This window comes from Megalobrama amblycephala, linkage group LG5 (assembly GCF_018812025.1).
Source record: "Megalobrama amblycephala isolate DHTTF-2021 linkage group LG5, ASM1881202v1, whole genome shotgun sequence".
Lineage (NCBI taxonomy): Eukaryota > Metazoa > Chordata > Actinopteri > Cypriniformes > Xenocyprididae > Megalobrama > Megalobrama amblycephala.
In genome coordinates, this window is record NC_063048.1 from 15,204,587 (window position 1) to 15,232,491 (window position 27,905).

A 27,905-nucleotide genomic window follows, 5' to 3' on the forward strand; every position below is an offset into this window, starting at 1 on the left:
TCTGTATACTGAGAGCACAGTCATAATGGTATCTTACTACCATCTACTGGTTATATTAGGAACTACAGTCATTTCAGAAAGAGAAACGTTTGAGGCGTATATTTGAATGTGGATCACAGTTCCTGTTTTGTTGTAATGTTTATTATCAGAGCTGCACTGAAGTAGAAAAAGAAAAAGATTTTAGATCATATAAAAAATTGACGTAAGAGGAAAGACACCATAGTTCCTGTCTTCTGTACTGTCATATAACACCAAATAAAGAAGCAATCATAACTGTATCAGTGAAAATGAGTATTGATTTAATGTTTATTTGTTTTATCTGATTAGTCTTATTTACGTCTTTGTCTTAGTCGTATTTACGCCTAATTACACCTAATTACATCAGCTATATATATATATATATATATATATATATATATATATATATATATATATATATAGAATATGTATATATAATTCTATATGTATATAGAAAATATATAGAGTACATATAAGAGTATATATCATCCAGTACTATTCGAAAACGCTGCACTTTCCCGTGATGCATCTGCTCCTGCTCGCTTCCTTTAGACCAATCAGAAGGATGGTGAGAAAACCCTCTCCTCTGATTGGCTTAAAGCTGCAGATGCGCAATTTTCAAAGTCGGCTAACTGCAGAGCTTGAGACCGCTTGAGACTCGAAGTCAGAGCGTACAGCAAATAAAGTGTATTCAAACAACCTGCGTCACTGGAGGGATTTTAAACGGCTTTACTATCTTACTTTATCTCCTTTTAAAGTATATCAAGTTAAACGGTACGTGCATTTTCTAATTTTATATTCATTAGCTTGGTGTGTGTGTGTAATTTGTTTTGTTTAGGCGCCATTTAGGTTAGGTAATGTCAAAATAATGGATCTGATGTATATATATTTATGTGTATTAATATTTTTAAATGGCGCATATATACCATATATGTATATAAGCGACCTTTCAGTGTGACTTATTTTTGCTAGTTGAATCCTGCTTTTGTTTAAAGGTTACATTTAAAGGGCATTTTCAGACTTGGAGCCCAGAAGACGCTCCTTTACCATGGCATCATCACAGATACCAGCAGCCAAAAAAGATGAGAAAGGCAGAAATATACAAGTGGTTGTACGATGCAGGTGAATGTACATGTTTTATATGTGTATTTGCATGTGTTTAATATGTTATTGTAAGCATGCCACACTCATGTGTTTTCCTCTGGCAGTGGTTTTGTATGTTGGTTTTTACACTAATACAAAACTCTCTTTATATAATATAATATAATATAATATAATATATGAGCTATTTGAGCCTAACCTAACTATTAGGTGAACAGTGATGTTGATTTGTAACGTTACTCCTCTCTGATACCAACAGTATTCTCTACAAATGTACAGCTGTCACGTTTTAAATCATCATTTCATACAATTTACTAATTACAATGTTGGCCAAAAGAATGGTTTGATCATTTGTGTTATGTTTTACTTGTTTCATAATTGTTGAAATTTTTGCTGAAAAATCTAATATAGGATATTTATTTAGTTCCATGATTTTAACTGGCTTTTCTTCATTTGGTTTTCTGGGTTTTTTTTAATGTTTTAGAAGTGTAATATCTAAATTTATATATGTGTGTGTTTGAGATCAAAATGAACAACTCTGGCCTACACCATTCTCATGTCTGCTGTGCGATTCACAGGCCCTTCAACACAGTGGAGCGTAAATCTGCCTCTCATACTGTTGTTGAATGTGACCAGAACCGAAAAGAGGTGACGGTTCGTACTGGAGGCGCCACGGACAAAGCCGCAAGAAAAACGTACACTTTTGACATGGTGAGTTTTTGGCTTGTTTTCCACCCACATTACTGATATTTAAATCTTTTCTTGTGCAGTAATGCTCATTAAATGTCTCATTTCAATTGGTTTAGGTTTTTGGTCCTTCTGCCAAACAAATTGATGTTTATAGAAGTGTGGTTTGCCCCATATTAGATGAAGTTATTATGGGCTATAACTGTACTATATTTGCGTGAGTATCTCTTTAAATGTCATTTCATCAAACTTTACTGAGGTTGTACTTGTTACGTTTATAAATTTGGTTTCATCAAATGTTTTTAAATTAATTACTCAATTATGAATGTTTGCCATGGGGAAAAAAAGCCAAAGCATGGCATTAAAAAACAAACACAAAATCTTATGTATTTATATTTTTTATTTCTGTTTGCTAAAAGATATGGACAAACTGGAACAGGGAAAACCTTCACAATGGAGGGTGACAGATCGCCCAATGAGGAGTTTACTTGGGAAGAGGTAACATTTGAGTTACATTTTGACAGTTCTGCAGCAGTTAATAAAGGTTTCTTGCACCAGCAACAATTTTAATTTTAGTTTCATGTAACTCTTTCTAGTTTCTAGCCTTATTCTGACTCCCTCTGAATAAACTGCTTGTTTTTGCTACTGTACCTTTTAAGAATTAAATGTAGATGATATCTCTTTGCATATGAAATGAATAATAATGCTTTCTTATTGAGGTTTTGATGTTGGGCCACGATATCAGTACCAATATTTCCAAGATCTGATCTGTTCAGGGATTGGTCAGGGTTTTTTTTTTTTTTTTTTTTTTTTTTTTTCCCTCTCTTCCTTATACTACTTTCACCCTTTCTCTTACAGGACCCTCTAGCTGGAATTATTCCCAGAACTCTTCATCAGATCTTTGAGAAACTGTCCAATAATGGCACAGAATTCTCAGTGAAGGTATCTCTGCTGGAAATCTATAATGAGGAACTGTTTGACCTGCTCAGCCCTGCTCCTGATGTGACGGAGAGATTACAACTGTTTGATGATCCCAGAAATAAAGTATGCTTCTAATTGGTTTCCTCAAAAAGAAGTAATACACTATATATCCGCCTATATAAATTTTAAAAATGTTCACTAAAATCTGACTTTGTGTTTCTGTCAGAGGGGTGTGACCATTAAAGGTCTGGAGGAGATCACTGTGCACAATAAGAACGAGGTGTATCAGATCCTGGAGAGAGGAGCTGCCAAGAGGAAGACAGCCTCTACCCTCATGAACGCTTACTCCAGGTAATAACTGGATCCTTGCATCCTAATTTAAGAGGCTAAGAAAATGTATGACAGTGCTAAGTTGTTCATTGTTTATAATGTTCTCCTTTGACTTATTCCACCAGTCGATCCCACTCTGTGTTCTCCGTGACTATTCACATGAAAGAGATCACACTGGACGGAGAAGAACTGGTTAAGATCGGAAAACTGAACTTGGTGAGTCTATTTTCTTCAGTCCATGGGATTTTAATCTACAGCTCTGGCTCAATAGTGGGAGTTCATCAGTGTTAAAGTATTTTACACTGACAACTCATCTGTCACACTGTTTAGGTGGATCTAGCGGGTAGTGAGAACATCGGGCGGTCTGGTGCTGTGGATAAGCGTGCACGTGAAGCCGGCAACATAAACCAGTCTCTGCTGACTCTGGGTCGTGTAATCAAGGCTCTGGTGGAGAGAGGGCCTCATGTGCCTTACAGGGAGTCCAAACTTACCCGCATACTGCAGGACTCGCTGGGAGGACGCACCAAAACCTCAATTATCGCCACTGTGTCTCCTGCCTCCATCAATCTGGAGGTATGACGTGCTGTTTGGCTTTGTACTGTTCCTTTGTTGTTTTCTTTATTATTAGGAATATTGATTTATAATGTGATTGTAGGAAACTCTGAGCACTCTGGACTATGCTAACAGGGCCAAGAGTATCATGAATAAGCCAGAGGTCAACCAAAAACTCACCAAGAGAACTCTGATAAAGGCAAGATTGTTTACTGATGTTTATTTTCACAAGTTATACTATATTCCCAATTTCTACATGTTCACACAGCATCAACATTGACAAATTCATCTTTCTAAAATAAATGTTGCAGGAATACACAGAAGAGATTGAGCGATTGAAAAGAGATCTGGCTGCCACTCGTGACAAACATGGAGTGTACCTCTCTGTTGATAACTATGAGTGAGTTCTGTGGGGTTTTTTTGTTTTTTTTTTATATATTACACTGAAGACTTGAGTAATGGCTGCTAAAAAAATCAGCTTTGCCAACACAGGAATAAATTTAGTATTTTAATACATTATAAACAGTAATGTTATTTTAAATTGTAATAAAATCTCACAATATTACAATTTTACTGTATTTATCAAATAAATGCAGCCTTGGTGAATGTAAGACTTCTTTCAGAATTATTATACAAACCCCAAACTTTTGAATGGTGGTGTATGATCATTAGTCCTTGGATAAGGCCGTTTAAAGTGCTACACTTTAGCACGTAACTCACCCTGAACTGTGAATAATGAATGATGCAGTTCACTATTTTCTTCAGAAAATCTAAAAATGTTTGTTCCTTTAATTTAAGACTTTTTTTTTTTTTTTTTTTTTTTTTTATAATATATATATATGGTTGAAGCAGGTAATTAAGTATATTACATCCTTTATTTGCTCTTTTGCAGGAACATGAACAGTAAACTGATGTCTCAGGAAGAGCAGATCACGGAGTACAACGAGCGGATCGCTGCTATGGAGGAGGAGCTCAAGAAGGTGAGCGTCTTTCAAATCCATTCTACTTCTGCTTTCCTATGTATACAAGCCCTGCCCAACTTCCACTTTTGACTGTTAAAGTGATGTCACGACACTGTGAGTGGTGTATCTGATGAATTTTGTGCTTGTGCTGGCAGATTGTGGACTTGTTCACAGACAGTAAGCAAAAATTGGACCAGTGCACTGAGGACCTGCAGGACAAGAACCAGAGACTGGAGGAGGCTCACAAGGACCTAACGGAGACAAGGCACCGCCTCACTCAGGAGGAGTTTATCGCTTCACAGCTCCAGAGTAATGAGGTTCAACTCTACAGCACTGCTGACCAGGTCTGTGATGGTAGAAGGAATCAGATAGATAGTGTGTGTCATTTGGTGATGTGTTGATAGTATAGTGTTCATGTATGCATATATTAACTCGGTCTCTTTCATCCAGCTGTTGAACACTGCTGACTCCAGCACGCAAGATGTTAGCGGTCTCCACGCTAAGCTGCAGAGGAAGAAGGAGGTGGAGCTTCATAATGGGGAGGTCCAGCAGAGCTTCGCCCAACGCATGGAGAACTGCTACAACAGTATGCAGACCTCGCTGCAGGAGCAGAGCCACAAACATGCTGCTATGATTGACTATTACCGCTCTTCTGTGGGTAAGATATGTCACACGGATGCGCACTCAGTGTAATATCCCTGTTTTGGCGTGTTTAAAATCACTTTGAGGAAACTGATCAAATGTCTGTCTAAATGTCTCTGTGTAGGTGAGCTGCTGAATACAAACGGCACAGTGTTTAAGGAGACGTTAGGTGCTGTCTGTGAGTCTTACAGCAGTATTAAAGGAGCTGTTGGAGAGGGTGTAGAGCGGTGCAAGGAACGAGTGTTGCATCAGGAGAAACTCTCTCAGGAGGCTCAGAGCAGCATGCTGGAAATACTGGTAAGAATCAGTCCAAATGTTTTGAATTACAAACACTTTTTATATATGATATTCTTTAAATTGTAGTGTTGACATGCATTCTCTGTAAAGCTGCTTTGAAATGATATGTATCGTGAAAAGCGCTATACAAATAAATGTGAATTGAATTGAATTGAATTGAATTGAATATTAAGGCTGAATTCTTGATTTGTGTAGTCTTGAAACCACAAATGGCATTTTCAGTAATGTTAGATCTGGGTTAGATCTTTACCTTTGCCATCATTTTTAAAACCACTATTCTGTTCTCTATTAATTGTATTCTTTATGATTATCCTTTTCGTACTGTGTACTTTGATGTTGTGATGCTTAAATTCACATTGTTTTTTAGGCATTATATTTTTAATATTGCCCATTCATTGGCAATATCTTTTTGTGTCCAGGATGAACACAAACAGTATCTAGAGGAGGTTCTGGTTGCCCAGGCAGGTGCCAGGAATCAGGTCTGTCATGGTGATGAATGACAGTCTGAAGCAAACTCTTCACAGATACCACACTCTGGCTGAGCAGGTATGTGTGAAGAATGGATTGACCTGCTGTTATGCCTGTTTACTGCTTATTTGAGATTTGTAATCAAGTGATGTTAAAATGTGTTTTACAGATGCAGGGTCTGAAAGCAGAGATGATGTCATTTTTTGACTCTTACATGGAATCATTGGCCAGTATGCGAGAGTGCGCTGTGCAGGGCTTCAGCAGTCTGCGTGCTGAACACGACAAGCTCAAGCAACAGATTAGTCAAGCTGGAAACAGCCATCAGGCGGTAGGTCTATAACCCCTGGACAGTTCCTTGAAGAGGAGGATTGTCTTTAAACCAAGCAATCACATTTGTTAAATTGATTGGCTCAGATGTTCACAAGCTTTTATGGGTATGAATGTAACCAATTAAACATTTAAAGTTCTGTGATGGAACTTTTGTCTGTTCTCTTTTGAGCACTAGAGGGTTCTAAAACTGCTTAAATTGTTTCTTTTTGTACAGCGTGTGGCGGAGCTGGTTCATTGTTTGCAGAACCAATTGAATCTCTTGGCGGTGGACACTCAGACTGACTTTGAGGGTCTTTCACAAGCAGCATCTGCCCAGATTGTTCCACTTGAAACACTAGAGAGCTCCATACAGAGGTGAGAGAACATTCACAACATATACCTTCATGTTTCCTGTAACAAAACCCTAATAAATCATCTTTTATTGTAGTAAATGCACTGTGGCCGAGGAGCACACTGTGTCTGTTCGTGCTCGACTGGGTTCTTCTGTGGACGGAGTGATAACAGAGATGAATGGGGTGACAGAAGAGGGAGAGAGGGCGCTGGAGGAGTGTGCTGGATACTGTGGACTCCTACAGACGTCGCTTGACTCGCTGGCTGAGTCAGGACTCAGGTGGTGTAACGAAGCCAGAAACTCAACCGAGATTAAAGCCCAGGAACAGCTCAAACTCATCAGGGAGACAGATACAGCTGTGCAAGACTTGCTAAAGGTTAGTTTGGTTCTGTCCCACTGCCCATTTGTGGGCTTTTGCACTTGACCATTTATTTACTTGCATGACGTATTTCTGGTTAAAGTGTTAAAATGGACTTTTGATACCTAATGGGACACACTTATAGTGTTGTAAAACTTTTTACAGAGTTGTATTTGCACATTTTGATTTTCAGTACTTTCTAAGCCTCAAATATCACTCTTGAAGTGTGTTAAAGTCAGCAAGAAACAGGTGTATCTGGGTGGAACAACTTCTCAAACAAGGAAAAAAATGTAGGACTTGATTTTTATCCTGAATCATTGGATTGTTGTGGTTTGCTATTGCTGTGATCTCACATGAGTGACATGAGTGAACCAAGTGTGCCACACAAATGAAGCCAAAACATTGATTGTCTCCTGGTGGCTGGCTGCAGTATAGCTCAAACTCTGCCCTCTCCATCTAATGAAATGGGATGCGAAAAATCCCGTTACTCTTCAAATAATTTTTTCCGAAGATGGTTTGTCATTTTTGGGGGTCTTTTTGTCACACTGACATATGTTCATGTGTGGGTTTTTCCGATATAAGTTTGGTTTTGGTTAGTTTGTAAGGGTGCTCTGATCAGGTTTTTTGGAGCTGAAAATTTAAAATGCAAATTTCAAAAAGAGATGCAAATTATAAACTTTAATGGTGATGCGGCACTGCCTTGATCATGTGACAATTGTCAACTGTTCAGTGTGCAGCTTGCTTATAGTTATAGTGCAGATGTGGTGATGTGAAGCCATTTGTGCATTTTGAGAGGGAAAGGGAGTGCGCGCTGTGATTCACTAACGCTGTTTGTGAAATTGTCACCCAGAACGTTTTCAAATTACTTTTTAAGTTATTTAATAAAGAAACATGAATTGTACCTCACTTTCAGCATTATAATTATTTTACCTGTGCCGGACAGAGATTGAGATGGCGCTGCTGCATATACTGCATATGCCATACTTCTCACAGCAGGCAAAACACTGCTTCAGAGTTTTACGAATAAAATCAGTGGGAGAGTCAGTCACTATTTCAGCAGTTTAGCCGTTTGATAGGAGATCCGAATCACTAATTCGAAATGAGATTAATAAAGCTCAGAAGTAGTGTTTTGAAATTGGTCATCACGTCATTTTTTATTTTTTTTTATCTTGTCTATATATAATATTATGGTAGAACCACTGAACTCACATGAACTGTTTTAAGTATGTTTTTAGCACTTTTATGGATCTTGAGAGGTTCGGTGGCTTTTCTCTCAATAGAGGCCACCCTGAGCCATCGGATTTCATCGTTCATCTTCGAAACACAAATTTCGAAGATGATTTGAAGGTCTTAGGGGTGTAGAACGACATGAGGGTGACTGAGTAATAAATGACATTATTTTAAATTTTTTGGTGAACTAACCCTTTAACGAGATTGCTAATCCAATTATTAGAAGCGATTAATCGGCCAATAAATTGGAATACCCCTAGTTATTTGATGCTATAAAAATGGGGTGTAGCATCATGATTGACAGCTGTGCTTGCGAATTTGATTGGGCGGGATTCTTGATAACCACTGCTCCAACCTCAGGATCACTACTGCACAGACTAATCTGCAACGTTGTCCATCTTGTTTTACAGTCTTATGGCCTGAATCTGTTGAATGGAGAAAATTAAACACCTGACTATTTGCCCATGCTAAAGCTTTATTTTACCCTTATTTTATGTGTGCATGCAGTCTGTAGATGAAAAGGGGAAGAAAGCCGTTCAGGACTGTGAAGCCCATTTGAGTCACATGCGGCAGGAAGTGGAAGGAATCCTGGGTCGTGTGGAATTGCAGACCGGCAAAGACGACGCTACCTTGCAGGAGCACACAGAGACCCTCTCCTCCATCAACACTCAGACACTGGACACTGTACACAACTTCATCAGCTCAGAGCTACGGCAAGATTTACCAACAGGTATGAGAGAAGCTGTGAGGGGAAATACTCAAAATATAGCTTTTTGAGTATAGTCACTGCTCAAGTTCAAATAATCTGTCCATGTGTACAGGGCAGTAATGTGATGTGTATCTTTCCAGGAACGACCCCTCAGCGTAGGGAGTACGTGTACCCACGTGTGCTGAACAAGCCGAGGAGTCGAGAGGAGCTGGAAGAGGAGTTCAGAGCTCAACAGGAAGAGCTTCAGTGTGCACTTAGCCAGTGTGATACCGTCATTGAGGCAGAAGAGGAGAAACCTCTCGACCAGGTATCACAATCGCAAGTTTAGTCCATCCATATTCTTTCTATATTACAGGAGGAAATCGAATCAGTGGAGACACTATCAGTGTTTGCTATTTAAAATCTATTAAGATTTATTTGAAGATGCTGTAGATGATACTAATGGTTTGGACTGGCATAACCGCAATTCTGTTTTTAGGACTCTCTGGAGGATGAAGTCAGTGTTTCTAGTGATGGAAACATCACTGAACAGTCATGCTCTGATGAGAACCTAATGTGTTATGAGAACGGAAGGGTTCCCTTCTTCAGGGTGAGACATGTTTTGACCTATTTAATGTTATACAGGCTTAAGGTGCGGTCACATTAGCAAAATTTCACGTGCAAAAAAAGGTACATTGTCAATAGTGTTGCCATTGTATGAAGTACTGTTCACACAGAAGCAAATTCATGAGAAACTTGTGTGAAGTGTTTCACCCTCACGGAATTGTGTGTATTTCTATTGAAATGACTGTATTTTGCCATGAATATTTGCTATGGTAAATGTGACTGCACCTTTAGTGTTGACAAATGATTAATAAACTTATTGGTTGTAGATGCAGATTTTGACTATTTTGTTCTTTCTGTCTAACTAGAAGAAAAGCAAGAAGGAAAACGGCAACAAATCACTGAACCGTTCAAAGGTGGAGAACGAGAGCCTGTGTACACCACCACGTTCTAAACTACCACTCAGGTGTCAGAATTAAACTAAATTATGCTCCAGTTTTTACTCTCTACTTGGATGTCTTAAAGCGCATCGTTTTAAACTTCTGTGTATGTCTTTTTAAACATGATTTGTCTATGTACTTACCTTTCATATCGTTTCCTCACAGTCACAGTTTAATATTAAAAGTTATTACTTCAGGGTGATTTTCTTTTTACTTGTTAGTTTCACTAGTTTTGTTGTTGTTTGTGGTTTATTTGTTAAACATTTGTATGTTTAATTAAAAGCTAAAAGAAAATTATCCACTCCATGTATGAACCAATAAAAAGTATTTTTAAAGTATGGTTCTGTTTTGAAATGTTTGTATAAAGTTCATTTTTTCTATTGCATTGCTTTGACTGTAACACTGTAGATGTTTTCCTCAATTTAAGGGACTTAAGGTTCTTATTACAAGAAGACATTGTTGGAGGAGGTTTGGATTAATACGATTAATAAAGAAATTAAAATGTACAAATTGCTTTAACCTTATTTAATGAAACTTTCCATATCGAATAATATGTGTGCATAGTTTGAGGAAGGTTCACTTGGCAAAATAACTAGTTAAATGACTTAATTTTTATGTGGAGTTGGTCATACATTCTAAAGAGATTAAGGTTTATCCAAATAAACCATTTGTGACTAAAGGTATCAAACAGGTTATTCATATGAGGAAAGAAGCGTTTAAAAAAAATAAGGATGTTGGGGTACTTAAACAGTAAAAATTTAATTTAAAGGAAGCAAAGGTTTACAGGAGGTGTTTGGTGGAAGCCTTCAAGAGTAACAATACTAAAAGTATGCGATATGAAAACAATGATTGAAATGTTTGACTTGAACTGACATGACAAACGAGTATAATTTAAAGTTCTGATGACACTTTTAATATCTGTGTTGAATGATTTGGACAGTCCTGGGTTACAACAACAGGGTAAAATGGTGCGAGGACAATGATCTTGTCATTAATACGAGTAAAACAGGAGATTGTATTTGGGTCTACATGATACTCATATAATACCTGTTGTTATAATGAAAAAAATCAGACAGGTTAAAACATACAAGTAGTTAGGAGTGATGATAGATATGTTATCTTGGAAAGATCATATTGATACTCTCTGTAAAAGAATAAAGCAGAGAATCTATTTCCTTTTGCGATCTTAGGTCATTTGGAGTAAGAAAACAGATTCTTCTGTTCTTTATGTCTGTGCTTATGAGTATACTGCAATACTGCAACTCCATATAGTATGAGTTTGTCATGCTAAAAACGGTTGTTTGATCAAATAAAAAAATTTCAAGGATTGTAGGTCAGCCTCTTGAGAAGTTATATGATTGAGCTTATTACAACAAATTGTTAAAGGGTTAGTTCACCCAAAAATGAAATTTCTGTCATTAATTACTCACACTCGTTTCACACCCGTAAGACCTTCGTTCATCTTCGGAACACCAATTAAGATAGTTTTTATGAAATCCAAGAGTTTTTCTTTTTTTCCTATCTCCCATAGAATAGAAAGCAATGAAATTACCACATTCAATGTCTAGAGAAGTAGTAAAGGCATGGTTAAAATAGTCAACGTGACTACAGTGGTTCAACCTTAATGTTATGAAGCGACAAGAATACTTTTGTGCTCAAAAACAAAGCCAACTGTGTAAGAGACTGACAGGGAAGAAAAAAAAATTGTTGAATACAGCAGTTATTTTTGTTTTATTTTTGCGCACAAAAAGTATTCTCACCACTTCATAACATTACGGTTGAACAACTGTAGCCACGTTGTCTATTTTAACCATATTTTTACTACTTCTCTGGACCTTTGTTGCTTTCTATGGGACACGAAGGGGTGAATAATTAATGACAGAAATTTCATTGTTGGGTGAACTAACCCTTTAAGGCTGGCTAATAATATATTCTCACCCTAATTGCATAATGAGTTTATATTATTACCATCAAACCGGAGGTACAGGGTTCCAGGATTCAACAGAGTGAAGCTAAAGCACTCTTTTGTGTATTAGGCTATCTTAGAGTTGAATAAGACACTTCATCAAAAAAATCAAGAGTATAAGAAGCGAAGGTGTTGTGTGTTGTGATTGTTAAGCATAGTATAATGTATAATGTGTGACATTTTTGGGATTGGGATCAAGTGTATGTTGATGTTGACTTGATACCGTGACATAAGAAAAATGTCAGACTTGTCTGACAAATCTATCTTAATATGTGAAGTCAAGTAGAAAAACAAAAAAATATGGTATGCTATTGGTTATTTCAAAGGATTTTTTCTTTACAGTTACAATTTCGGGTATGATTCTTATTGTCACTTAATTCAAGTGCACAAATTAGCATTTAATTTTGTTTCCTTACACCTGCTTAGTCTACTACAGCAGCGGTCTGGGCAATAATTTACACCCGAGTAATCTTTAAAGGGATAGTTCACCCAAAAATGAAAATTCTGTCATCATTTACTCACCCTCAAGTTGTTCCAAATCTGTATAAATTTATTTTTTCTGCTGAACACAAAACACAACTTGAGGGTGAGTAAATGATAGAATTTTCATTTTGGGGTGAACTATGCCTTTAATAATGGAGCGCAGAGATTCGCATGCTAAACTTTCGCACGTTAAAAAATAAATTCGACCTCACGTTATGTCAATCGCGTTTGCACACTGCCTCCGAAACTTTCGTCCGTCAAAAAAATATTCGGATCAGGTTCGATTTTCTGCGTTTTTCGCATCCGTGGCACGCATTTTGAGAGACGTTTTGACAATTCAGAGCCACCGTACGCGAACGCAAAAATCCAGAATGCCATCTGACAAGTTAATCCACGTCTTCTACAGCACAAAACAGAAGAACTGAATGACAAACAACGTGAGGAATACAAAGACAGATTGTGCCAGTAGTAAAGCATCAAACAGAGCCACTGACATCCTGAAGTAAACTTTGAAACGCTCGGGATAATCCCGCAGCTCCTTGATGAGGTGAAATCTCCTTTCTTGCAATCTCGGGATTGAATGGACCCAATATTTCCTCTTTCTTTTTCTCTTTTTAAGAAGACAGGAGACAACTAATCGCGCTTACTGGTTGAAGACTTCATTTTGTATTGTTTTGCGATTTTTTTCGCAACGCATTCAATACGCATCGGACTCAGTGTGCAAGGTCTCTGTGCGTGACGAATTTTTAGGATTGCGAATACGAAAAAACGCATGTGTGCAAAGGTCTTTATAATGGGATTTTTCAATTTAATTTTAGTAAAATAAGGTCTGTGGAAAACTTCGTTAGTTGACGAACGTAAATTACACACACCCATATCGAAAACCCGAATATAGAAGGTGTTATGAATTAATTTACGCTGTAAAACAAAACGTCCAAGCATCGTCAATTTATGTTTACCACAGTCCTTATTTTACTCATAATCTAAAAAAAACATCAGAACAATCTCGAAGGGAGCAACGAATTAGTCTTCTGGGTTTTCACGTCATGGCTGCAGCACTCTGTTGATTAGAAAATAAAAATGTTTATCTAATAAGTTGCAGTAACGAAAGCGCCCGTTTCAACTTCAGTTTTCACTAGTCCAATCAGAACCGCTGTTTGTACCACGTGTTTGCTTGCCAGAGTCTCGTGCAATCAGAACCACACTGTGTAGCACGTGATTTCATTCCACGTCTGCCAAGGGAAGTCAGATTACAGCGGAGCATCTGCAACCTTAGTTGCTATCAAACCCATTATTGAAAATGTAAATATACACTAGATGGCATGCGGTCGTTTGATTTGACCCTGGAATGGATTTAGAGGAGGCTTTCCAGGTGGTTGGAGAATTCGGTAGACACCAGAAACGGATGATCACCATCCTGGTTTTCCTACAGGTAACTAATAATACATGCAAATTCGTAAACACTGGACTGACATGTGTTTGTGTAGGTAAATGTTATATTTCGGGTCACACAAGCCAGTAATTATGCAAAACTTATATATGAGGGATCATACCTTTAAAGCCTTCTTATATTTTCATTATCTTATCTTCAGCCACTGGGATGTATTTGCTTTAATCTGACCTAGATTCAGTCAGTCATTGATATGTTTGCTTATGATGTATTTGCTTTAATCTGACCTAGATTCAGTCAGTCATTGATATGTTTGCTTATTATGTAATTTAGTTTTGGGTTTTCATTTTAAGACCCTGGAATCTGATGAAGAGTTTCTCATCCAGGAAAGCCATTACTTTGTTGCCTCTCGCAAATTCTTGAGTATTAGGACAAACTGGGCAAGAAAAACCGAAAATGTCTATTTATCAAATAATACTTTGGATTAATGTTCAGAGGTATCTCTCCTGCTTCTTTCATTTTCTTACAAAATGTCTTCCCTATATACTCAATATGAGTCAGCTCTGTCAAATAAAGTAAAAAAGAAGTTCAAATAGGCATTCACAAATTTAACATTCATTACAATGAAGAAGACAGGATGTTTCTTAATAGAACATATTTAATATTTGGGAAAATGTATTAAAAAATCCCTCCCAAACTATTTGTGTGAAGCTGACATGTCATTTTGGGACATAGTACATATAAGCACAATTATTTAAAGTATTTAAAGATTATTAATTACAGTTATATATATATATATATATATATATATATATATATATATATATATATATATATATATATATATATATATATATATATATATATATATATATACATACTCACCAAAGTAATTTATTCCTGTGATGCAAAGCTGTTTTCAGTACTCCATCTTCAGTGTCACATGATCCTTCAGAATATTCTAAGTGATGTGCTCATAAACATTTATGATTATTTTCAATGTTGAAAACAGTTGTGTACTTTTTTTTCAGGATTCCTTGATGAATAGAAAGTTCAAAAGAACAGCATTTATCTGAAATACAAAGCTTCTGTAGCATTATACACTACCGTTCAAAAGTTTGGGGTCAGTAAGAATTTGTATTTTTATTTTTTTGAAAAGAAATTAAAGAAATTAATACTTTTATTCAGCAAGGATGCATTAAATCAATCAAAAGCGGCAGTAAAGACATTTATAATGTTACAAAAGATTAGATTTCAGATAAACACTTCTTTTGAACTTTCTATTCATCAAATAATCCTGAAAAAAAATATTGTACACAAATATTTTGTACAATTGTACACATTAAATGTTTCTTGAGCAGCAGATCAGCATATTAGAATGATTTCTGAAGGATCATGTGACACTGAAGACTGGAGTAATGATGCTGAAAATTCAGCTTTGCATCACAGGAATAAATTACTTTGTGAAATATATTCAAATAGAAAACAGTTATTTTAAATTGTAATAATATTTCACAATATTACTGTTTTTTACTGTATTTTTAATTAAATAAATGTAGCCTTGGTGAGCAGACGAAACTTCTTTTAAAAACATTAAAAATCTTAGTGGTTCCAAACTTTTGGACTGTACTGTATATATATATATATAACTCACCAGAGCCTGTGTAATGTTGTGAATATAAGTAATGTATTGTCCTGGAAAAAAATGAGATTACAGGATTTACTATTCATATGTATGTGTTTTAGTAAAATTAACATCTTTGTTTTATTCTATACACTACTGACAACATTTCTTCCCAATTTCAAATACAACTATTGTCATTTAGAGGTGTATTTGCAAAAAAAAAAAAAATGACAACTGGTCAAAATAACAATAAAGATGCCATGTTTTCAGACTTGGAATAATGTAAGGAAATCAAGTTTATATTAAACAACATGGTACTAATGCTTTAAATTAGGAAGAGATCAGAAATCAATATTTGGTGGAATAACCCTGATTTCCAGTCACAGCTTTCATGCATCTTGGCTTGCTCTCTAACAGTCTTTCACATTTTTGTTGGTGCAACAATTCAAGCAGCTGGGCTTTGTTTGATGGCTTGGGACCTTCCATCTTCCTCTTGATCATATTCCAGAGGTTTTCAGTGGGGTTCAGGTCTGGAGATTGTGATGGCCATGACAGGGTCTTGATCTGATGGTCCTCCATCCACACTTTGCTTGACCTGGCTGGGTGGCATGGATCATTGTCCTATAGAAAAAAACAATCCTTCGAGATGGGGAACATTGTCAGAGCAGAAGGAAACAAGTTTTCTTCCAGGATAAACTTGAGTCACATGTCCTTCACAAAGACAGATCTGCCTGATTCTGATCTTTCTCTGATGAGTCCAGTTTTTAGCTTTGCCCAACACCTGGTCCTCTAATGTTTAGACAGAGACATGGAGAGGTCTTCAACCCACAGTGTCTCGCAACCACTGTGAAATTTGGTGGATAAGTGGTGATGAACTTGCAGTGATCTTGCGGTTCTTCAGTAAGGCTGGAATCAGGCAGATCCATCTGTGTACACACAAAAATTAATATAAACTTGTTTTCTTTGCATTATTTGAGATCTAAAAGCATGTTTTTAAATGTGTTGAAAAGTTGTCATTTTCTGCAAATACATGCTCTAAATAACAATGTTTTTACTTAACATTTGGAAGAAATGTTGTCAGTAGTGTATAGAATAAAACTAAAATGTTTATTTTACCCAAACACGTACATATGATTAGTAAATCCAGAGAAACTACGAATTTTGCAGTGGTCCCTTAATTTTTTTTCCTAAATATATATACAGTATACCATGTATACTTTTCCACAGTCTCTGTTGTTATTGACTTATAGTCAATAACATAGTAAAAGATATAGAAAATTGTTTCTTAGTTGTTCCAAAAGGCTTGCTTTTGACGAAACTTTTATGCGATCTATCTTTTAATCCATTGAATCCCAACAATAATAATATTTTAGCATTTGAAACACAACTGTGACTAAAGAGCTTACACTTAGCCTACTGGTGTGGATTAACCATTACAGAAACACAAAAATGATTTTGGTAATCACATAATATATATATGTATATATATAACCTAAATGAGTTATTGCCTTAATTTAATATTTGCACTGATTCTTTCTTTCTTTCTTTCTTTCTTTCTTTCTTTCTTTCTTTCTTTCTTTCTTTCTTTCTTTCTTTCTTTCTTTCTTTCTTTCTTTCTTTCTTTCTTTCTTTCTTTCTTTCTTTCTTTCTTTCTTTTCAGATTTACATGGCATGTCAGTCCATGCTCATAATTTTAGTGGGTGCTGTGCCAGAATATCATTTAGAACTTGTTACTGATGGTGTGGATGGTGATATAACTCAAAGTGTGAAATTCACAGAGGATGTCAGCTCAATCGTGACTGAGGTAAGAGACTGTCATCAATGTTGTGCATCAAACAAACTCGGCTTAAGCTTGCTCATCATTCTTTCGAATACAGATGTATACTTTATATCAAATTTGGAAGAACTGTGTATATTATAATCTTTGTGTTTGGACAAGACAGCAGATGGATGCATGCATGTTCAAGTTGTTTGATATTCCTTTTGGTCTTCTCTTGCAGTGGAACCTAATTAAACATCAAGCCTACAAGGTAAACTTGGCTGGGTCCCTGTTCTTTGCGGGTGTGCTGATCGGAAATGTCCTGTTTGGACCACTCTCTGATAAAATCGGAAGGAAGCCGGTTTTTCTAACTGGTAGGATGGAGATTAACTGGTTTCTGTTCTTTACTAAACTATAATTTACAGTTTCACATTATTACAGTGCTTTCAAGGCCTCAAACAATTCGGTTATGGGTTTTCTAACCTTTAACCTTAAGTACTAAATATATTCAATCTGTTTAAACTTCTTCTTGAAGACAATGTCAGCCTTAAAGGGATAGTTCACCCAAAAATGAAAATTTGATGTTTATCTGCTTACCCCCAGAGCATCCAAGATGTAGGTGTCTTTGTTTCTTCAATAGAACACAAATGATGATTTTTAACTCCAACCGCTGCCGTCTGTCAGTGGTATAATGCAAGTCAGCAGGAACTTGGACTATAAGAGTAAATAAAACATGACAGACAAATCCAGATTAAAATCCCTGCGGCTCGTGACGACACATTGATGTCTTAAGACACGAAACGATCGGTTTGTGCGAGAAACCGAAACAGTATTTATATCATTTTTTACCTCTAATACACCACTATGTCGAACGGCATTCATCACTCGATTCGTGAGGTCTGATCGTGCTCTGACAACGGCAGTGATGTCTCGCTCTCATTGAAGTATAGGCGCGAGACATCACTTCCGTTGTCAGAGCGCGATCAGACCTCAAGTGTTCATTTTTATCATTTTAAGTAATCTAGGAATCTGAAATGTTTTGATGGAAAGCTATTGAATTGATGGAAAGCTATTTTCTGTGATTGTGTGGGTATTTTCGATTGTAATGCCTCTATAGCTCAATAATGGGAAGTATAACAAGATGCTGTAAATGGTCAAATAATTTGTGCTACAAACCAGTGTGTTTATGATTATTATAATTCTGTAAATTAAAATAATATGATAACAAGTGAACAATATCAAGCAGCATAGCGGATAGTTTTTGTACAGCTTAAATAAATGGAAGCGGATGAGATTGGAAGCCTTGACACAATCAAGTCACAATGGCCGTACCAGCTCTTACATTCAGAATAATGTATATAGCTGTTTTACATTGCAAAGAAGTAATGTGTTGATTCTGATACACAACTGACTGAAAGCCAAAAGCAAACACAAAACCTAATATTTTCTAAAACAACAATTTAATGTGTTATTATTATAGGGACTTAAAACTGCTCTCTCTTTCAGGTCTGTTTTTTGAGGTCTTGTTTGGGTACGGCACAGCATTAGCGCCCACTTATGAGTTGTTTGCTGTGTCTCGGCTGCTGGTGGGGCTGATGAACGGAGGAATGGCGTTGGTCTGCTTTGTTCTTACTCAGGAATATGTGGGAAAGTCCTACTGGGCTATGACAGGTGCACATTAATTAATGATTTAATCACTTTTGTTGTTTATAAAGCTAATGAAGCTTATAAAGCTAATTTGATTGTGTTCCAGGGACCTTGACTAATATGACCTTTGCAGTGGGCATCGCTCTGTTTGGCGCCTTGGGTTATTATGTTCGGCCGTGGCGGAACCTAGCAACTGTGGCCAACTGTCCTGGACTTTTGCTCTTCCTGCTCTGTGTGTAAGTGAGCGGAGTAGTCGGATCATTACTTCCTGTTAAACTACAGCACTTTGACTTCATTAAAAGCCACCAGGATGATACTGCCACAAATGATTTGTTTACAGTGAAAGGGTGCTGTGTAAAGCTGCTCTTGGTATCAATTTGAAACTCCTAGACATTTATATATATATATATATATATATATACACTACTATTCAAAAGTTTGTTGTCTGTAAGAATTTTTTTTTCTGTAAGCATTTATTTGAAATATAATTTTTTCATTACTTTGCATGTCTTTATTGTCACTTTTGATCAATTTAATGCATCATTACTGAATTAAAGTATTTATTTCTCTCTCAAAAATAAAAAAAATAAAATCTTACTAACCCCAAACTTTTGAATGGTAATGTAAATTATCTTCTTTTAAATATGTTTTTATTTTATTTTTATTTTTTTTACTGAGTTTGTTCTACCCTGTTTCCATGAAATTAGCCTAAATTAACAACCTAATAAAAACATTTAAATTTTAATTTTAAATGTCAAATTTGTATACGTCATTTCCTGTTCTTTCACTCGTATTGCATGTCAATCAATGTGGCAAAAGAGTGAAAAAACTAGCTCAACCGCAAGAAAAAGTATTAATACTGTATTATAATTAAAACACTTGGAAAACCCCCAAAAAGGTTCAAATCATATGGGAATCTAATCTAAAATGTCATAACATCTCTTAAACATGTTTTCTTAAATGTAAAATGCAGGCATTTACCTCATTTCTGTGATTGTTTTTCCCTGACTATGCCAGGAATTTGCCAGAATCTCCACGCTGGCTTTATTCTCGGGGTCACAAAGAGCAGGCTGAGGACATCCTGCAGGATTTCGCTCTTAGAAACGGGAAAGGCAGAATTATAGTGAAGCTCCGCCGGGCCGTCAGCACCAGCGCTCCGGATGCAGCCAGCCCTGGGGTTTTCCAGCTGGTCACACATCCCATACTTCGCTGGAGGACTGTGGTGCTAATGTATGTGTGGTGAGTATTTGCCAAGAGCTGATATATATATCATATATCTTAATTTCTCTCTTGCAGCATATTGGCAAAATTTGTGCATTTTTATGTACTCAGTCTGTATGTATGCATGTATTGCAGGTATGCCTGTAGCCTTGTGTATTATGGGTTGACCCTCAATGCCAGTGAAGATAAAGGTAATCGTTACCTTAGTGTTGCCATGTATGGCCTGGTGGAACTCCCTGCTTACCCTCTCTGCATGTACTTCATTAACAAACAGTGGTAAATACACTCGCACAATCACATCCAGAATGCTGCATTATCACACTCTTTAAGGCTCTGTTTACACCTGGTATTAAAGGTGCCCTAGATTATGTTTTTAAAAGATGTAATATAAGTCTAAGGTGTCCCCTGAATGTGTCTGTGAAGTTTCAGCTCAAAATACCCCATAGATTTTTTTTAATTAATTTTTTTAACTGCCCATTTTGGGGCATCATTATAAACGCGCCGTTTTTATGCTGCGGCCCCTTTAAATCCCGTGCTCTCCGCCCACAGAGCTCGCGCTTGCCTTAAACAGTGCCTTAACAAAGTTTACACAGCTAATATAACCCTCAAAATGGATCTTTACAAAGTTTTCGTCATGCATGCGGCATGCATGCGTTGGATTATGTGAGTATTGTATACTGTTATATTGTTTACTTCTGATTCTGAATGAGTTTGATAGTGCTCCGTGGCTAACGGGTAATGCTACACTGTTGGAGAGATTTATAAAGAATGAAGTTGTGTTTATGAATTATACAGACTGCAAGTGTTTAAAAATGAAAATAGCGACGGCTCTCTTGTCTCCGTGAATACAGTAATAACCGATGGTAACTTTAACCACATTTAACAGTACATTAGCAACATGCTAACGAAACATTTAGAAAGACAATTTACAAATATCACTAAAAATATCATGTTATCATGAATCATGTCAGTTATTATTGCTCCATCTGCCATTTTTCGCTATTGTTCTTGCTTGCTTACCTAGTCTGATGATTTGGTTGTGCACATCCAGACGTTAATACTGGCTGCCCTTGTCTAATGTCTTTTATAATGTTGGAAACGTGGGCTGGCATATGCAAATATTGGGGGCGTACACCCAGACTGTTACGTAACAGTCGGTGTTATGTTGAGATTCGCCTGTTCTTCTGAGGTCTTTTAAACAAATGAGATTTATATAAGAAGGAGGAAACAATGGAGTTTGAGACTCACTGTATGTCATTTCCATGTACTGAACTCTTGTTATTTAACTATGCCAAGATAAATTCAATTTTTCATTCGAGGGCACCTTTAAGATGCAATTTGGTCAATCGGATCACAAGTGGACGCTAAATACAGGTGTAATTGGGGTCTAAAATGTTTTGAGCTTGTCCACTTTCGACCACTTCCAGAGGTAGTCAAAAACGCATTCGACCGGATTACTTTCGTAGTGTAGATGTTCATGTGGTCAAATGCGTTTGAACAGCCACAAAAGACCGCCTACTGTCTTAATGCATAAACATTATGGGAAGCGCACTAGCCAGACGGGATGTAAACTGTTGGCTGAAAACCCATGTTTGGTTTGAAGACGAAATACATGCCAAGTACAATGTTCTCTCACCATTCCTGATTTCTAACACACACTCACAGCATTCAATGTGGTCTTGCAGCTATTAGAGCAGAAAAGAAAGCTGCTTGCTCTCTGTAACATTTTCAATCATCTCCGGGCGCATTCATAAGTACATTGCACAAGCGTATTTCATCCAATAGATAGAAAGATGTGGAAAAAAGCCCATACATTTACCCACCTATAGCCCCTACCCTTGAAGAAATCAGGACAGAAGTAGTTGAAAGTGGACAAAAGAGATGGATTAAAACACCAGGTGTAAACAGGAATGTGTCTCCCTCGTCTACTTGTGATCCGATCAACCAAAGCGCATCTTTATGCCAGATGTAATCAGGGCCTCAGATCTTTATCTGAGCATATTTGTTTTTATTTTTTTTTTCAGGGCAGGCAGGAGGAAGTCATTGGCCAATTTTCTCGTTTTTGCAGGCGTATCCTGTCTGCTCACAATGGTTGTACCTGCATCAGGTGATCATCTTTCCAAATAAATTAGGTTTTCACCAGAATAAAAATTCCCATTTTGCCGCCAGCCAGGGTATATTTGTCATCACACAATAGGTATTTTTCAAGATTATAGATAAGATTATAAGAAAAATAACAGTAACAGTAAGAAAAATATCAGAATTTTAAGTTTGCATTTTATTATTTTTATTTTTTTTAGTATTTTTTAGGGCTATATATGTGTATATGTGTGTGTGTGTGTATATGTGTGTATCATTACTCCAGTCTTCGGTGTCACATGATCCTGTCACATGAAATCATTCTAGTATACTGATTTGCTGCTCAAGAAACATTTGATTATAATCAATGTTGAAAACATTTGTGTACTTTTTTTTTCAGGATTATTTGATGAATAGAAATTTCAAAAGAACAGCATTTATCTGAAATACAAAGCTTTTGTAGCATTATGCACTACCATTCAAAAGTTTGGGGTTAGTAAGAATTTTTATTTTTATTTTTTTGAAAAGAAATTAAAGAAATTAATACTTTTATTCAGCAAGGATGCATTAAATCGAACAAAAGTGACATTTATAATGTTACAAAAGATTATATTTCAAATAAACGCTGTTCTTTTGAACTTTCTATTCATCAAAGAATCCTGAAAAAAATATTGTACACAAATATTTTGTACAATTGTACATAATAAATGTTTCTTAAGCAGCAAATCAGCATATTAGAATGATTTCTGAAGGATCATGTGACACTGAAGACTGGAGTAATGATGCTGAAACTTCAGCTTTCAGCTTCAGCTTTGCCAACACAAGAATAAATTACATTTTAAAATATTTTCAAATTGAAAACAGTTATTTTAAATCGTAATAATATTTCATAATATTAATATTAATAATATTATAAGTATATGTGTATGTATGTATACACACACACACACACACACACACACACAGATGCATCTTTAAGTTACAGTATCCTGAAAAAGGGATGTTTCTTATGGCAGAGTTTATTATTCCTTAATATACACCATGTCAAGTCTGTTATTTGCTTTTTTTTTAGGGTCATTATTAAGTGCCACATCACTGGCTCTGGTGGGAAAACTGATGGTCAGTGCTGCATTTAATATTGTGTATGTTTATACATCAGAGCTCTACCCAACCGTCGTCAGGTACAGTCCAACACTTTTGTCTAACATGTCTAACGTAACACGTCTTTTGTTTTTTTTAGCTTTTTCACACTTGCCGTTTTAAGTAGAAGTGTGTATTAAAAAAATGTATTAAATTGTATGTCCTCCTAACAGAATAGGAATCTATGCTTGAGCAAACGGTGCCCTCTAGTGTGACTATTATGTAATTTTTGTCAGTACCAGAGTTCACGTTAGAATTTTCTCATTGTCCGATACAGCCCATTTAAAAATTCAGTTGCGATTATAATATGAACAAAACATAAGAACTGAACTAAACTTAAAGGGTTACTTCAGGATTTAGCATTAAGCTTTGTATTAGTAGAATACCACTAGTATTTTCGAATTACCGTGCTTTCCCCCTTCATATCAGCCCGAGATGAGAGATTTATGCATTTTTATTCTGTAAAAAAGCCTCCGATGACGCAAAAATCGTCATTTTGCGTCATCGGAGGCTTTTTTGGCCAGAGGCATAAAACTACAGCCAGTAATAGCAGGTAGTTCCGCATTTTTTCACCACGCCCATACATATGCGCTTTTGAGGTTACTCACGGACATAGATCAAAGATTTTATCAAAAGTGGGTGTCAATTATATTTTTAAGCTTAACATATTTTGTTATAGTCTGCACTACATCAGTGGTTCATCTCGCAAATTTATCGGTCTCTGCAGTCATCTCAACCAATACAGCAACAGGCTTTGTGGTAACGTTAGCATAAATAGATAAATAGACTAACTCAGTTTTACAGAACAGTGGCTTTACTTTGATAACAGTCAACTTATATGCAACTTATATGTAATTGTCTATCTAACGTTACTTTGCTAAGTTTGCAGTTTTACTGCTACCTACAACACTACATATAGGCTACTGTGTTATCAGTCTAGTATCAGCGAGTCTTAACGTACCTCTAGGCGAATACGCTTAGTACCAGATGCCCAGGCTGTTCGTCCTCTGGGAAAGTGAATATCGATCGCGGTGTCCTTCAGAATGGTTCTCTTCATTGCAAGGATATTTGGTTCGTAGTCCTTGTGCTTGAAATGGAGACTACATATTCTGCGGTTTTTTAGGTTTTCTATAACGGTGTCATCTCCAAACTTCGGGTGTTTGATGGCCCGCAGCCACTGTTTACATCGCTCCAAATCTTTAACTTAATCGGAAAATGATGGAAACTTACTTGTCCTTTCCTGGTTTTGGGTGTACATCCAGGTACAAAGCAATTTAGCACCATTTCGCTGTAAATGTATGAACTAACTCACGATTTATAGAATTAATATGTAACAAAGCAAGCCTAGTTGTTTGAATTTTCCTGGTAATTCCGCCTGTAACCGATAGGCGTGGTTTGGGCGTGGCCTCGCAGGGGCAGCAAAACAAGTGCATTCTGGGAGTTGTTGTCTTTCATCCACATTAGTCAAAAATACATTTTCTGCCTTTTCTCAGTCTAGAAAGCTCCAAATTCAAAAATAATTTCACATTTCTACTACATAAATTACCAATTTTAAATACACATTCATCTTTCCAGGGGTGAAGTACCCCTTTAATCGACACTCTGTATCTGCCTGAACTCAAACCTTCCCCCTGGTCTGCATGGAACTGTGTGCTCGTCTGTGCGCAATCAATCAAATCAAGCGAGACTGATGCAGGGGAGTTTTAATTTTGTTTTGGAGGCTGAACCCGCACTCGGCTGCCACACTGGAGCACACGCGCCACAAACTGGACGGGTGGGAATTACAGTTACAAGTTACAATAGATTCACCCTCAGTGTAATCTGTCAAAATGACGGACGGCCTTCAGATTTTTTGGCCGCAGCAAAAAATATTCCATTAACGTGACCTCTGGTCAGTACAATTCACAAGTACCCCACTGTATGTGCTGGTTTAATTCTAATGTGTGTTTGTGTGTGTTAGGAATGCCGGGTTGGGTGTGTGTTCCATGTCCTGTAGAGTTGGGGGAATTCTGGCACCGTTTGTGCCGAGTATGGTAAGTAGTTATAAGCTGTCTGACTTGAGAAATGCCAGTTTTCTAATTCTACAATAATTTGATTTATTTTTCCCTTAACAATGTTTTCTTGTGTAATTAATAATTATTTAATATATTAATATTGCAATAACATATTTTGTTAATATTATACATATAACAAAAATTATATATAATGAATTTGTGATGTTCACATTTTTTGGTCAGCTTTGATTTGAGATGATTATTATATTATTATTATTAATCGGTTATGTACTGAATTATTGTTTTTTGCTTAGAAATCATTGCACGCCTCCATGCCTTTTATGGTGTTCTGTTTGAGTGGGATTTCAGCGGGCTGCCTGGGGCTCCTCCTACCGGAGACGCTCAATAAACCTGCTGCTGAAACTCTTGATGAACTGTCCAGCCCCACCTACCAGCGAATCTTAGAGCCGCAGGTAAACATGTTCAGAACTGTAATTTCATAGGACTATTAAAGTGTTTAATGACATAATTTTACACTTATTTCTGGTTGGCTGGTCGCATTCTGCGGCCAAATATTTTTGTGTAGTTTCGTGCCCCGTAGGGCCTGTTTACACCTGGTCACTTCATGCGTTTTCTCTGATCTGTTAGCTATCTGATTGTGAAAAGACCGGGGGCCGTATTCACAGAACATTTTTATCTTACCACTAAGAGTTCTCCTAAATAGCAGTAAAAGCTCTTAGATAAGAGTTTTCTCTTGAAACCCATTCACAAAGCTGCTGAGACAAACTTTTACTAAGGAATAAAGAAAAGGCTTAAAGGATTAGTTCACTTTCAAATGAAAATTACACCAAGCTTTACTCATCCTCAGGCCATAGGTGTATATGACTTTCTTCTTTCTGATGAACACAATCTGAGTTATATTAATAAATATCCTGATGCATCCAAGCTTTATAATGGCAGTGAACAGTACCAACAAGTATGAAGCTCTAAAAGGGCTTCCATTCACATCCATCCATCATAAACATATTCCACACAGCTCCGGGGGCTTGACAAAGGCCTTCTGAAGCAAAGCAATGCGTCTGTGTAAGAAAAATATCCATATTTAACAAGTTATAAAGTAAAAAAACTAGCATCCGCCAGACCGCCTTCCATATTCAAAATAATTTTTTTCGTAAGTTGAAAAAAGTGTTTCATAAGTTGAATACGGAGTTGTTTTTTTCCATATCAATTTCAACTTTAATGTGATTCTATTTATTTATTTTTATTATTATTATTATTATTATTATTATTAATACTGTATAAGAATCCCAATTAGACCTTTTATTCATAATGGATTGTCATGTGTGTGTTTTTTTTATTTATTTATTTATTTTTTATTTTTTTTTTATAGGTACATCTTTTGGAAGAAAAGCATTTAATTGACCACAACGGAGCTGATAGTGACTGAGACAAGGACCATAGAAACATTTGATCAATTCCTAAGCACCATTGACTTGTCAAAATGTTGTGCCATACACAGACTCACCGAAAGACTAAAGGTGCCTTCTAGAAGAAATCTGTTCAAAGGATCAATTCAGCTGATGTACTGTAACCATCAGGACTATTTTAAAATAATGTAAAAAGGACCAGATATTAATTCGTAAACTCGTTTATCATAATGTCTGACAGTTCTGCTACTTTCATGTGTTTACTGCCATTTGTAAAACAAATATCTTGTTCTATTTTTTTGGATCTGTTTTTTTTTTTTTTTTTTTTATGTGAGATGTGACATTACATTCAACAGTGTGTATATGTTAGCATTCAAAATATAATCAGTAATGGTTGCAAACACTACAAAATCATGATACTAGATCTTTTTCCGAGGTAAAGATCAGTTTAGGCTGTTGTAAAGAAATATTTCAAGCAAAAATTAAAAATGATGATATTTTAATTATTTACTGCTATTGTTTTTGTTCCAAACTTGTATGTTTTGTTTTTTTTAAGGGATTTAAGTGTTGTCAGATGAGGTCATTTTAAATCTGGACCACAAGATTTGAAATCCAGTAGGTATAATCAGTGAATATGACCTTTGGTTTTTCACTGAAAAAATTGCATGTTTATTTAGGGTTAATAATGATAGGATTTTCATTTTTGGGTGAACTATACTTTTAAGAGACCAATTATTTTCTCCAAAGGGAGAAAAGAAAGTCTTACACGTGTATATTTGTGTATATTTCTGTTCATTGCTGAAAATGCATCTGTTTTAATCTTCGGATTTAAGGAAAAAGCTTTTAAATAAATGCCTCGAGTATAATGAGCATGAGCGTACATGTCTGTCTGTCACCAGTAGATGGCACTGTGTTGAAGGCCACCTCCCTTGAACTGAGGTCACCTTTGACCTGTTCCAGTCCTCATGGTGATGATGTCAGTGTTGACGCAGGTGAACGGTGCTTAGGGAAACCACAGGATTCAGGAGCTGGGAATTTCAAAGAAGCCGGCACACAACTTTCAACCGCAAACCTGTTTTTTTGTTTCCGTCTCTCTTTCCTTGCTGTAATCGCAGCCTGTGGCACTGCATGTTGCTGACGGAACAGGTTGAGAGAGAGCAGGCATTAACTATAATAACTGTTTTCATTCTTTAATTCTTCCTCCAAGGCCTGATGTGCATTATATCACCCTGCACAGGGAGATAAACAGCAGGTAC

General features: G+C 36.5%; 2 protein-coding genes across 2 annotated transcripts; both read left to right on the plus strand.

The window, feature by feature from the left end:
• The first annotated feature begins 631 nt into the window (after window positions 1–631).
• kif11 (kinesin family member 11) lies at window positions 632–10,257 on the plus strand. The gene is given in 24 exon segments (XM_048190809.1): window positions 632–792; window positions 1,014–1,140; window positions 1,698–1,830; window positions 1,926–2,023; window positions 2,226–2,304; window positions 2,665–2,850; window positions 2,954–3,078; window positions 3,183–3,273; window positions 3,388–3,630; window positions 3,713–3,808; window positions 3,921–4,009; window positions 4,502–4,589; window positions 4,727–4,915; window positions 5,022–5,229; window positions 5,338–5,510; window positions 5,930–5,974; window positions 5,976–6,056; window positions 6,148–6,306; window positions 6,523–6,662; window positions 6,736–7,015; window positions 8,735–8,957; window positions 9,077–9,243; window positions 9,415–9,525; window positions 9,848–10,257. Coding segments are annotated over 23 exon segments (3,189 nt in total). The 5' UTR covers window positions 632–792; window positions 1,014–1,066; the 3' UTR covers window positions 9,959–10,257.
• Window positions 10,258–13,350: 3,093 nt separating this feature from the next.
• slc22a15 (solute carrier family 22 member 15) lies at window positions 13,351–27,519 on the plus strand. The gene is made up of 12 exons (XM_048190810.1): window positions 13,351–13,800; window positions 17,043–17,186; window positions 17,383–17,515; window positions 18,648–18,812; window positions 18,895–19,024; window positions 19,806–20,027; window positions 20,145–20,285; window positions 22,034–22,116; window positions 23,161–23,269; window positions 25,189–25,261; window positions 25,537–25,695; window positions 26,613–27,519. The coding sequence occupies exons 1-12, from the start codon at window positions 13,717–13,719 to the stop codon at window positions 26,667–26,669; spliced, it is 1,500 nt and encodes a 499-aa protein (XP_048046767.1). The 5' UTR covers window positions 13,351–13,716; the 3' UTR covers window positions 26,670–27,519.
• Window positions 27,520–27,905: the final 386 nt, after the last annotated feature.